Here is a 14,003-nt window from a genome sequence, read left to right on the forward strand (position 1 = left end):
CTCAGCTTTCTAGTCCTTTAGTAGATAAATGGTCTTCATTATAGAGCAATACTTGTGACTATCTGGAAACGGAGGGGAGGGAAGGAAGTCAGCTATTTGACCAAATCCTTTTAGTTAGAATCTCTTTCTAGTCATAAATTGAGCCTGCAAAATTTTTTTTTTTTTTTGGTAGGTTTGACAGCTTAGTGCCTTAAGATTCCTGCCTATGAACAGGACCTTGCTATTCTAGGGGAAAAGATGAGTACCAGGTTCCAAAGGAGCTTTTGCTCTATAAATCATGTGTACACCAGACAACACAGCATATACAAGCTATTAGATGATCTTCTGATTCAGATATACAAAATTTTTGTAAAGTGTGCGATAATATGCACATACAGACATATCCCTACACATTGAGATCCCAGTTTATTTTTCTTTAAAGAAAGCTCACTGTGCAACTTTATGAAATAATACTCTAACAGTGCAATCACTCTTATGCTTAAGTTTTTGCTTTATATGCCAGCATTTTAATTACCTAGCACATATTTCTCTAGCACAGAATTGTTTCTACAACATTCAGCACACAGATGTACTAAACAGAGAAATTCATCCCAACGCTGCGCATATATTGGACAAAAATCCATAAAAATTCTTTAAAGGACGTTCTTAAATAGCAGGTTCACTCATAATGTAATAAACTAGCAAAAAGAAAAAACACTTTTCAGGAAAAAAAAATCAAAAATGTTAAACTGAAAACAAAATTAGTATTTTTGAAAGATTTTGCGTAATTCATACAAAAACTGTTGCAGATTTCTTGTATGCTTCCTACATAAAACCCAGTTCTCAAACAGAAAAAGAATTGTTCAATTTAGAAAATTTTTAGAGAAAGATGTATGTAAAAATGAAAAGTAAAGAAGTTTACTGAGAACATTTTAGAATCATTTTTCAGTATTTCTTTTTGTTGAAAATATTAATTGCATTCAAGGCACATTCAAATGATGCTGAGAACCTAATAATAAAGAAATGCTTCACTAAGAAATTGCATGTGACATAGTAAACTCTGTACCAGAATGACTATGCAAAAGGAGTATGTGAAGTTGCTAGCAGTTTAAGGTATACCATGTACTGCACTGAAGGGCATATTGACACCATATACGTCTAAATGAGAGAAATTCCTTATTGGATTAAAATCAAGAGATGCTGCTAAACTAAGCACTCAGAAGTGAGGCATCTTCAGAATTTGGTATTGTTGCAGTGTCTTTAATTCCATGACTATGAACTGTTTTCCCTTGTTTCCCCGGTCCTGTTCGTTGTGAAAGTTAGAAGGCAGGAAGGGAAGTATGAAACAAGATGGCTACAGTTTGTAGACATTCATACACTAACTGGATTGAGGCTGATTTTCAGAAAAACTGCAAGAGCCATCCTGGATGTCTGTCCTTCACTTCTCATCAAATTAAGATTTTTTTTTTTTTTCCATATAGACAAATAGTTCTAATATAATCTCAGTTTAAAATGTCAGCTAAGATCAGTATGAAACAAGGAGTTCACATTGAAAATTTTCAGGTTTTCCCATCAGTGGTTTAGTTTGGCAAAATCATAGCAACCAAAATTACAATCTAGATGGTTAGTCACCATCTGAGCTGTTTATTGCAAGAGATACAGATAGATTCCAACAGGTTTCTAGCTTTTCTTTCACATTCAAGGCAACAATTTTACTCTCATTAAAGAGAATAGCCGCTAATCTCAACTCTCATTGGAAAAACAGCAGTAATCCTAACCTGTATTTCACTAATCGACTTTACTCTTCGGTAATTAAGAAAATAGGCCAATTTCTATGCCACTGCGGTGAAGTATAAAATGCACTTATTCTGCAGGAGTCTTCTGTGCATTGTCAAACTCGCTGCTCTGCCCTTACCCAGCTGGCAAGCACTCCTCTATGACAGTATCTGTACAGCCGATTTCCATAGACGGCTGTTATCAAAGGAAGGTGATTAAGGAGAAGAATGAATTAGCATGTCCCTGCTTGTGCTTCCAGCTACATAAAAGCCTTGTCATTAGGAACAGTGCTGGTGGAAAAGAGTTTGCAGCAATTCTGCACCACCAGAACTCTTTCAGTGGATCCCGTATTTGAGATTGGCACTGCATCTCAGTATCTAATAAAATTTTCAAGGATTTTTGGCCATTACATATAGGCAAAGGGTTTAGCTACAGTAACATAGCACAGATAGCTTTTACAGACTTCCTTAAAAATATACCAGGTCAAATTTTACCCTCATTAACAAACGTACAACCTAGGGGAATGCCTCTGAGGCTTTCAAAAATAGAAGTGTATACAGGGGCATGGGTATACTGATAATGATGTATGGTAATGTTTAAGGGCTATAAATGACATAATTATGTAAAAACTGTACTGTTCTCTAATATTCCTGGGTGCTATACAGCTATGTCTATGTTAACAAGCATTGCAGTGAAAGTGTAGCAAACCTGTTGAAAAAAACAGCTAGTGCTAAAAATGTGATATCTACGCCAGGGACATCTTGGTGGGGGTTGCTTTGATTTGGTACTGATTTGAGGCTGGACCAGGAATACATCTTTCAGTTTACTTTCACTCAAAGGCAATATAGTTGGAGAACCCTGAGTGTGGTCTAGATCATGGTAAAAGTAAAGGTGATCAGATGTGCTTCAAAAGCAGACTCCTTGTTTGAACTAAAGCACTAATGGAGATCCCTTCACTGACAAAATTAGGAGGAGCTTGCCTTGTGACTGTGACATGTTTACTGCCCCTGTGATGCAATTTCTACGCACTGTGAACTAAAGCATGGTAATAAACTAAGGCAGATGCCCAATGCCCATACTGTCATCTTCCTGCAGATGGAAGAATACCACTAGAACAGAAATGCTTTTGAACTTCTAAAAGATCTCCCTAATAAAAGGGGGAAATATCTTCTCCATATCAATACGCTCAGGGAAGATAATGCCTATTCCAAAAATATTACTTTTGGTGAGAAATGATTGAAAAGGCAGTTAAAATCTTGACCTTCACTAGAAAGCATACCTGGACTCATAACGATTATGCAAAGATAAATTCTTACCCTGTTCAGTGGCTACATCTCATTGTTGTATCTCACTGTTGCTAAAGGGTGCTTAGTCAGGGAGAAACATCATAGTTGGAAAATGTTGGACCAACTGAATCCCTGGCTTTGATTTTTGGCTGTGAGGATTATTAGCTGCCAGCATGAAATACCATGAGCTCCTAGGTTATCTTAATCGGACCAAAAGGAACCAATTCCACAGGTTTGTAAAAGGATGTGCAAAACTGCTGTTGTTGCTGTCTGATAATCTTAAGAAAACTGTTCTCCTGCCCCAAAAAGGCCATTCTCTCTTTCTGCCAATTTATACAGTGCTTACAGTGCTCTTAGATAGTTAGAACCTAAAATTAAAGCAAAAACAACTTTATGAACAACTCACAGCAAATAATTAACTCATTCATAAACAGAAAACAAAAAAATATCAAACTCTACTCCTGCATAATTTATCACTTGGAAAAGAATAAGCTAAATTCACTAAATATGTTCACCCTGCGATAAGTTACAGCATACCATGCTTCCCTTGCTTTCATTTTGCAGTTTTTTTTTCTTAAATCTCATTTCTATTCTTCCCACTGTTAAATCATAAAGTAATCTAAATGACAAATTGGTCTTCCTCTCCATTTAAACAGAGTGTGAATGAAGCACATTAATTCTCTGTACCAAATGTAATCAATTTGTCTACCTTTTCCCTGTCACTCCTGCCCTTCCATTATGCTATACCGTCAGCTGCCTTTATCTGACTAGAGGAAAAAACATTTTCAAAATGTTGCACCACACCAGTGGAATGTCATAATGGTCTAGGGGAAGCTTTCTCTTGATTTCTGTAAACATGATCAGAATTTGCAAGAGACCCAAGAGCAAACAACATTAGCAAAAGCACACTAAATCTTTTATTTTGTCAACATTTCTTGTCCTTCTATTAATCTTCCATTATAGGTGATAAATAGGATATCTAACAATCTAAAGAGTTACAAGTAATTCCTCCCTCAGATGCACTGTCAGTGCAACTCAAGATACATGTCAGACAAGATTTACTGCACTGAACACAGCTCAAAGAACTATGGAGTGAATCTCAAAAAAGGATTTAGATTTCCTCCCATCTGCCTAGTGAAAGTCAAAGGTTTAAGTAACTAAACTCCACACAGAATATATGCAAGCTTTAAGTATTTAATAACAGGACCCTTAAAACCAAGAGTCTCCTCTCACCCAAACTTTCTAGGAGGAAGTGGTACCATTTCACCTATTTGCATTAAAAATAATAATAGATTTTTGAGAGAAAGAAGTGGTAACCAGGACTCAGTTCTCCCTCAGTTAAGCGACCTTAACCACAACAAAGACATGCTTGCCTTGTTTCGGCTCTCCTTGCATCCTTCTGAATCATGGAGAACTTCCAAAAGAGACTGCATAACCAGATGGCTAAAGAGGTGACAGATGGGGCTTTGAACCATCAGGCGAAGAATAGAATTAACCAGGATTTCATACTGCTTCAAAGACTGATGAACCACTAGACCATCTTATAGAGGAGGAGATTCCTCAAAAAGGAGGAGATTCCTATCAGAAAGTCACCTTGCAAAAAGAAGGCTTTGAATAGGAAAGTAAGCAGCAGTCGCAGTTCTTTAAAAGGAAGAAGTGAGGAGCCAACATGCAGGATAAGATTCAGAGATTTGGCTCCTAACGAAGGAATGTATCATCCTGAGACCCCAGGGAAGGCACTAACATTCTAGGGAGAAACAGGTTAAAAACCCACTTCAGCCAAACACTACAGTCTGGCAGTTCAGCATCCTCCAGTGTTTGGTGATTTTAGAGGGCTCTGGATGGTATTTCAAGTCTACATATTCTGCACTACAGTTTAAATTATTTACTGGATCCAACTTCATGGTTTCTGTATAAATATTTAAAATGAATGTTAAATTTCAATGGTAGTATTTGAGCCTATATATCTATCATCTGTTCACCTTTCTCTTTTTTCCTCAAGTCCATGAGGACTTGTTTCTTCCCAAGAGGCTTTCTGTCTGTTGATTTTATGAGCACTCTACTACATGAATATTTCAGGCTGTAAGTATTTTCATGCAAGATACTACTTTTGCAGGTCCTGCTAAATCATATTATGAAAAAAACCCTGTTACGACACTTGATTTCACAGAGAGAAATTACATAATCATATTGCTTCTTGTCAAGTGCAATACACACTATTTCTTCCTATCTATGATTGTGCTAACACACAGAAATATCCATATTAGTCTTTTCCTAAGTTTATAATGACCTTTTAATTAATACACTACCTTTTTAAAGCTGATTTTAAAAAATTACACTTGAAGTAGATTCTGCAGATTTCATGAATCAACTTCATCTCCCTTACTACTTCTCCCCATTCCAATCAGTCTTCTGGCATGCCTGCCCTACTCTTCTATTTATTCCTCAAACGAGGGTCTGCCATTACCTGACTGCATACAGAGTTGTTAATGGAGTTCAACAAAAACAAAATCCTACTTCCAATATGCATTTTTTTCATAGTCAGAAACTCCACCTTATTTAAGTGTGGGTGTGTGGGTGTGGGGGGGTGTGTGTGTGTGTTCTGTCAGCTAATTACAGTTCAGTGTTATTGCTGAAATGACTGCATCAGTACTACAAAAAGATTTTACACCAAAAGCATAAGTAGTCAAACAGAAAATATCTTTCACTTCTCCCATCGTAAATAATAAAAATACCATAACATTAGTTCAGAGACAATATACAAAGCACTTATGATACTCTAGTGGTAATATCAACTAACCAATTTTCTTTCCTTAGTAATTCCCATGTTGACAATCCATGGGACTAAGTCCTCACAATCCACTCACTTTATCGTGTCCCACACATAGCTTTTCCCTTCAAGGGGATTACCCTCATGCAGACCAAAGAAAGCTATTTCTGAGGTTGTGCCTCAAGCCACATGGCAAACCTCAGAATAAAGTACGTACGAAGAAAATCTCAGACACAGCAACTTAGGAAAAGGGGGATCCAACTGTATGATTTAGAAAGCCTACCCCGTGAATCTCAATAAAAAAAATTAGCTGCCAAAACAACTCCGCATTGTCAGAACTTATGGAGATGTCCCTAATACCAGAAGCGGAAACCTTGCCTTCTAATGGACTCCAGAAGAGAGGAGTATGTTCAGGGAAGAGATTGCAAAGATCATCATTGGTCTCATGTCATTGTTTCATCATTTTGGAAACAGAGTAATTAGAAGGGGGAATGTCTCACTTGAAGTGACCAAGAGGCCTACATTAGGCTCCCTGAAGTATATATTGTGCCATGGTACCATACTTTGACTGATGTGCTTATGCTAGATTTGGGTGTGTCCTGTCACATTCCTGCTCATGCAGCTAAATGCACATTGAGGAAATAGCCTACAGCCTTATGTGCATATATAAACGCATTCCACTGCCAGTAATTCATGAGGAAGTAAAGGAAAAAAATTGCCTACCCAAGCACTTAAAGACAAAATAACGGGCACCAGGAGATGTTTAAGGTTCTTGTTCCTCTGCTATTTCCCACAATCCCACCTAGGTGAGAGCCATTCCTCTCAGCCAGTTTTGTCACATCAACTATAAGACATGAATACCTAGGATGAAAAGCTTGAAGAAACACCTCAAGAAAACAAATTTTCCACATCACGACCAGCTATGTTAATTCCAGTCTTAGAATAAACTTATTTTTCTATTTCTCATGCAGAAAAATGGTTACTGTATATGTGCACATCTGCACTGAAATGTAATTCTTTTTTTGTTTTAGATGCAAGTTTGTGAATCTGAAGAAAAACATACCACAGATCATGAGTCAATTAAGTGCATGGACCTCTCCTGAAAAACAGAAACTACAGTCCATACTGAATTGGTAGTAAAAACATGTCTTCCTTTTTCTTCATCTGTCTGCAAATTGATTAAGTAAGACAGCTTACCAGCTATGAAAAATTAACATGCTTTTGATTTTGTAATGTTTTTCCTAGATGTATTATCATCACTATAATACACCTAGTAATGACAACAACAACAAAAAATAGTATTACCCCTGACATGAAGAAAAATGCAATTATGAGTCTCTTGGCAAATTTTGCACAACAGGCCAAGTTATCAGCTGTGTTGAGCTTAACTCTGGTTGTTCAAAGAGCATCTCCACCGATAGAAAGCCTAGGGACACATAACTATCAAAAGTTTTCAACCTTCCTCTACTAAACAAGGGCCTAGCTGAAAAGTTTGCATGCACATCCAAAAAGTCTATCCTTGAACCAAGCTCCAAGCCACAAAAAGTGCCTGAATAATTATAATAAAATCGAATGGGTCGAGAAGACAGATAAAAGACTGGAGGCTACTTTCCTTCTGAAAACAAAGTCTAAGTCTGAGGAGTTAGGTAACTTAGTTAGGACTTAGTTAGGATTAATCTACACGAGACAATTACAAAACTTTGAATTTAATTTCTCTTTTTTTTTAAACACAGTATAGTTAAGCCCATATGAAGACCCATACTGAAATAATTTACTTCTGTTTTTGGGTAGCTCATATTCGGTTAATAATTATTAAATGGTCCTATTACATATGTACTGTGCCTACTACACTGGATCTTTAATACTTGCAGGCTTGGTGGTTCAGAAATTTAAGACAACTCTGAAGTTGTTGAAGTAATTATCTGTGCACATCTCTGCATCATACCATGTAGACACACTTCAAGTGCTTAAAAAATGTGTAACTGCTGCTGTTTCTTTGCATTTCTGTAAGGTAAAGAGGTCCCAAGTCAGGGGTGTGGTCCTGATGTACAAGCTGATGTACAAACACAGCTGGACTTTAGCCTGAAGAATCTTAAATTATCATGACAGACAATGGTCGGACAACTGAAATGTGCATTCTTGCTTGGTAAGTGTAACAAGGAGTGCATAGCACTAGCTGTATTAGCAATGGCTTCCATCTCCTGCTGTGAAGAAGCACAATGCCTGCATGTCATCTTTTTTCTTTTTAAAACTAGGATCTTTGTAGCGTGTTACTAGGTTGAGGTATACTGTGAAACTGCATGATGTGGCATCATGAACTTCCTCATTCTGACTGTGTTTACATTTCCATGCAAATTTCTTCCCAGCAAAGAAAAGTGAGAAGTTTTGGGTTACCATACCAAGAAACTAAGCCTGATCCTCATTTACACTTTAGAGATGAGAGTCAATGCTGGCTCTCAAGTTTAAGAAGAGAAAAAAAAAGAAAAAAAAAAAAAACAAATAACAAACAACCTTGTTTCAGTTCTGTTAAACTTATGGGATGGTGCATTTTCATTTACCACTAAATTAAGTCCACCCAGCTATCTACTCCAAATTTGGACTTTAGCTCAGAAGTGGTCGCCTTGCTCTCATTTCCAGGGGATAATGCTCACCTTCTGATTGCATGCTTCACACTAAGGGTATCAGACTGTCAGAAGCCTGAACTTCTGAACCAGAGAGAACTGCTGTCGTTGCTTTTTCTTTCCCAAAGCTTATTTTAATGCTTATTCTGCCCAATCATCCTTTGTATTGTTCCAATCCTTGTGATGGGTACCGAACTAACAGCTCCTACACGTTCACAGTGTAAAGGTGTTCAGCAGTGCAAAGTCCCATACAACTTACGCCCGACTGGAGAGGGTGTTTTGCAGGCACCGTCCATCAGATTGCCGTGGTAATGGCAGCTCAAAAGGACACTGAATCAAGACCATAAATTTATTTCATGTAAGTCAATGAAAAATGACAAAGAGGGACCAAAGCTGGATTTGAACTGATCACCTAAGGAGGAAAAACTCCATATCCCATTGTATTGAGCTATCTGGCACTCTGCCTCCTTCTCTGCCTCCAGCTGGAGATTTAAAACACAGCAATACTCTGCCAGGGGACAGAGCGTGTCCGTCTTCATGAAGAAAAATGGAGCAAAGAAAAATGTCTGGTTCCCTTGTAGGATTACTGTTTTTAAATAAGAGAAGTATGTCTTCAGATTGAGATACGCTAACTTCTCTGTAGCAAAGGTTTTTGTGTTATTTCTTATGGCCTGCCTAGCAGTCTATTACTGAGAAACAGTGACAGAAAGCAGTCAAGAGAAGGGCACTCAGCCCACAGTGGTGAGCAATTCCTCTTAAGAATGTTAAATCTTTCTTATTAGGGACTAACCTGCATACTTCTAAATCATCAGACCAGTCATCATACAACACTGGAGGCTTCTGAACAGCATCCGTCACACTGGGCCCTGCCCCAGCAGGTGCTCCGTTATCTGGGACTGCCAGAGCATCGCTGCCAGAGCCTGTCTCTGCAAAGCAGTCCTTCGAATCTTTATTGTGTCTAAGGAAAGACGCAGGCTGCCGATCTCTGTAGTAGCTTTTCCCTTTGCTTTTCCCACATTTTCTTGAGGAAATCCTTGCTTCCTGAGATGACGCTGAAGACTGTGATTCCTTAAGCCTTGGAACCCTTCTTTGGCGGTGATTTAATGTAGGATTCTCAGGGTCAGATCCCTCTTGCTTCTTTTTTCCCATTGTCCCCAAGGTGACAAGTTCAACAGCATTATTGTTTGAGGACCCATCCTGGTTACTGCATGATCTATTGTTCCTTCTCCCCCTCCTGGGCATTCTGGCCTTTTCTCTCGCTCTCCTCCTAGCCTGAGCCCACTGACTCTCATCTGAAGATGATGATGAATCAGATGCATTCCAGCTGGATCTCGCAGGCTCAGGATGCAATTTACAGTCTTTCCCCTTTCCTTGCTTTTCTGTATGCTCACCATTGTCTCCAGTCTCTCTTTTCCGCCTAAACCTTCGTTTTACTTGTTTCTTACCAGACTCCCTATTAGAAGGGGTCAGCACCATGACAGGGGTTGCATGTTCAAGCTCATCTTCTGACAAATCATGCAAGGTAGTAGATCTAGACAAAGCAGTAAGCAAAGGAAAGGGATGGAAATGGTAAGGGTGGGTGGAAAGAGAGAAATCACAAAAAAAGGATGAAAACGAGAACATGAATTTTAATAGAAAAACATGAGACTGAAAAGCAAAAACAGAACCAAAACAAAGAGAGATCAAAAGAAAACTAAAGTCTATGTAAATTATGAATAGTGTTAAGCAGAAGCAAGAGCTACATATTATTTAACAAAAACAACTAGCAAGTATCAGCCAGATCGGAGTATATTTTTCTCAGCACATACCTACAAATGTCCTGAGTGGAAGGGCAGACAGACAACCGTGACTGACTCCTGGGAGCTGTTCCTGTTGTAGGACTGCTTGCCTGTTGAAATAAGTTAGACAGTTTGGAATCTTTGTCCATGAAATACATAGCAGATATTGTACTGCTTTGCCACATGATTACAAAATTAAAGTAACTGCTGCCGCTGTTCATAGCGCACTGTTGAACGCATGCAAGCTCACAAAATACAGGAAGCCTGACCAAAAGCAAAACCTATTTGTGGAACCAAACACGACTGAAGTGTTTCTGCTCTCATTCGCTCATGACTACTTTTTGCCACTGTTTGAGGAAGCAGCTTTCAACATTTGAATTTTCATTTTGGTTTTGATCTACTGTAAATGTCTGATGGGAAAGGGTGTTGTTTTTATTTCATGCAATCAAACAACCACGATCATTCCTTTCAAAATGGAGTGAAGTGCATTTACATTATGCTGAGTGATGAAGAGCACAAAGCTAACCTATGTTGAGTGGACTGACAGAACAGTGAGAAAATTAAAGTATGTTTTAAAAGGTTTTCAAGGCAATCAGATCTTCTAGAAGAGCTGAAAAATGTTGAACTGATGAGCCTGAGAAGACCAAACTGCAGGCTGCATCTCTGCAGAGCTGATCACATTCTCAAACAGCAGGAGAGGTATAAAACACGTTTAGTATGTGACATTTTGCTCATAAGGTTGTTGCTACAAATTGCAGACTCAGTTGCTCAATACTTCCACTGAAAACATAGTTTGATGGTGTTAACAGCAAACCATTTCAATCTGCCTCTCAGCCTACTGGCAGCATAGCTGTATGGAACCCAAATTTAAATCCAAGGCTTTGTGATTCTTCAGGATCACTCACAAAGTACAGTATTGTGGAAGAGGGTTCAATACAAATAATTTTTAAGGCTATGACCTTCCTTTAGCTGATAGGGCCATTAGCTTTTAGTATGCAACCCTATCCCATTGTGAGCACCACTACCAAATGCAGACAAAATACTATAAGCCTAAGAGTTCCACAAGATCACACACCAGATGCAAGAGAAGAATGACTATTAAGCAAAAGTACAAAGTACAAATAATACAAAGATGTAAAGGCTGTCATCCCAAGCTTCTGTACTAGCAAATCAAATTCAGTCACACGTAGAGTCCATAATTAAAATTATTTCTAGCTCACCTTTCACAGACATTTTTGTGATGTCAGTTTGAAAATTAATAGTACAAGCAAAAATAAATAAATACAGCAAGTATCTGCTGACAGTTCACTTTTATCCAAGGTTCTTAATATCCATCATATTTCATGCATAGATCTTTTGGAAACATCAGTCACCACTATGTGCATTTTTGCTTTTAATGGGATACCAGCTGAGACTTAAGAATGGTGCTTTTGCATGAAAATAATCTTCTAGCTTTTGGAACTCAAGTAACCCTTTTTACCTCTTGATGTGTTAATACCACAACAAAAATATTACTAATTCTTTACTACTAGTTCCATGAAATGAAACTCAGAGGTATGAAAACTAAGACAACATGAGAAATTAAATTGATAAAACTTTTGGGCACAATCCTTATGTTCAAACGGTTTTTCAACTCCTTGGTCCACCAGGCAGAGGAGGAACATTAGTGTGTCTACATGCAGTCTAATGCTGGAAAAAAGGACAAGCATCAGTGAGAGAAGTTGTTTGTATTTCATATCTCTTTTTCTATAAAAGCAACATTTCAATTACACGTACAGTGAAGGAATATGAATTGTTCTTACATACACATTAGAAACAGATGGTATATGTATGGTTGGGTATATAATCTTTTTCCACCTCAGCCTCTGTGATTAGTTTTAAGTGATTAGGCATACCTTAAGCCATTTGTACAGCTACTTATTGAGGAAAGATGCAGATATCGGCACCAGAGCCATGTTGTTGGGCTACATGCTGCTGCTATGTGAAAAAATGTCCTTCCAGACTAAACCCCAGATGAAGGACTGCTGAAGAAATCCATCCCTAGAGTCGAGTGTGGACTCCTGAATTCATCCCCTGTGACTAGCATCCATTTCTTTTTTCCCCTCACGGCTGCAGGACTGTACCATTGCTTCTTCCATGATCTGTGTACTATAGAGGTCTGGCTTGACCTTAAGTGGTGGTCAGGTCATCCCCATGCCATAAAGGCAAGATTTATGTCACCTTGCCACAAGCATTACCCTATGAAGGGATAAGGAGAACGGCTAAGCTGGCCTAGCAACCGTGCAGTAGGTCTGCACAAGTTCAAGACACTTTCAGCAGCTATTAAAGCAGGAAGTCAGCTAGACGGTTCTTAAGAGGGCTGGAATCAAGACAAAAATGAAAACAAATTCCTTGAAAAGCTTTTACGCTTATTATTTGAGACTGGAGACAGGTGGAAATCTAATTATTTTAAGAAAAAAATTACATTACCAGTTTGATTGCTTAAATGTTACATTTCACTCTCAGCTGTAAAGAAGTCTGGACTGTTTCAGCCCTGCTCAGTCAAATTTACTTTCTAGTTCCCCTGCACTGGTATAATGATGCTATGTTTAGTTGCACACAACGCGGAGGAAGATTTATTTCCTTCTAAAATAATTTACATCAAATTCTTTACGAGAAATGAACGCTTTTTGCTTGTTTGTCTAATCCCTATTGGAGCAAACCTGACATCTGGGCAGGCCAAAACCCTACGCACCAATTAAGTCCTCAGAAACAAAGCAAGAAAACTCCAACATACCAAGTTATGCACAAGATGATAATTCAGAATCTTATCTGTGAGCAAGTTTCATTCAATACGTTTCTACAACTTTTAGATACAAATTTTGATTTTATCGACTTTAAAATAGCTTTTAATGGTAAAATGATCGGATGGAGCTATTTCTTAAACCGAGAAAGTTACTGTTTCTGGTATTCATTATCTGATGTTTACTTATGGACTTCACAGATACCGGGGCGGGGGGGGGGGTGGGGGGGGTGGGGGTGGGGTGGGGTGGCTATTTTGTACATGGTTCCAGTCTTATCTCTGTAAATTAAATAGGAGTGGAAGGACCTGTTAATGTCAGGTCTGTCCCTGCTACTACATGTCATAAAATCATTCACAGCTAGTCAAGCTGCTTTTAAAAACTTCCCACTCAGCTGGAAGCCTATTCCAGACCTTTACCTCAAAACCCCTTTGCTTTTTCACTCTACCCACATTCTGACAGCATAAACTACATCTGCTTTCTAATGGCAACACTGCCTCTGGGCTTACCTCATTTCTTTCGGTAATATTCCCTCTTAGCCGTCTACTCTACAAGCTATACATTCCAAACTCATTTTTTTTTAAAAAATGTATATTCTCTTAAGTCCAGCCTCACAGTGAAGATACCTAAAGTAGCATTTAGTCAGTTGGTGTATTTACAGAGCACAGCATACAGCCATATGGAAGTTCCAGGTTAGATCCTAGAAGGGATATAGTTGTATCAGTACAGCATTTTGCTTCCTCGGAGCGGCAGAGCAGGCTGATGAACTCAACCAAGCGCTGCCCTGCACAAGTTCTGTGTTCCCTCAGTCAGTGCTACCTCAGACTGTCTGCAATACTGTGCTGCCACAAAACACAACATTGAACAAGTCCATCATCCCTGCTCATAATACATGCTTTCTTTTGTTTTTAATAATCTTTACTGCTAGTTTTAGCAACAAAACACAAAATCCTTGAAGTGGCATCAAGTTTATTTAAAAGGCATATCTGACAAACCAAAATACGATCATTTGA

General features: G+C 38.4%; 1 protein-coding gene across 1 annotated transcript in view; it reads right to left on the minus strand.

Annotated features, from left to right (window-relative positions):
• The window catches only part of MARCHF1 (membrane associated ring-CH-type finger 1), a gene marked incomplete at its 5' end in the record, with an annotated part of 98,992 nt that overhangs the window by 25,537 nt on the left and 59,452 nt on the right, over positions 1-14,003 (minus strand). The window contains one exon of the mRNA XM_082315471.1: positions 10,241-10,320. Coding sequence (XP_082171597.1) covers positions 10,241-10,320 — 80 coding nt within the window. The remainder of the gene's footprint in view (positions 1-10,240; positions 10,321-14,003) is intronic.

Source organism: Platalea leucorodia, assembly GCF_965183815.1.
Source record: "Platalea leucorodia genome assembly, chromosome: 6".
NCBI lineage: Eukaryota > Metazoa > Chordata > Aves > Pelecaniformes > Threskiornithidae > Platalea > Platalea leucorodia.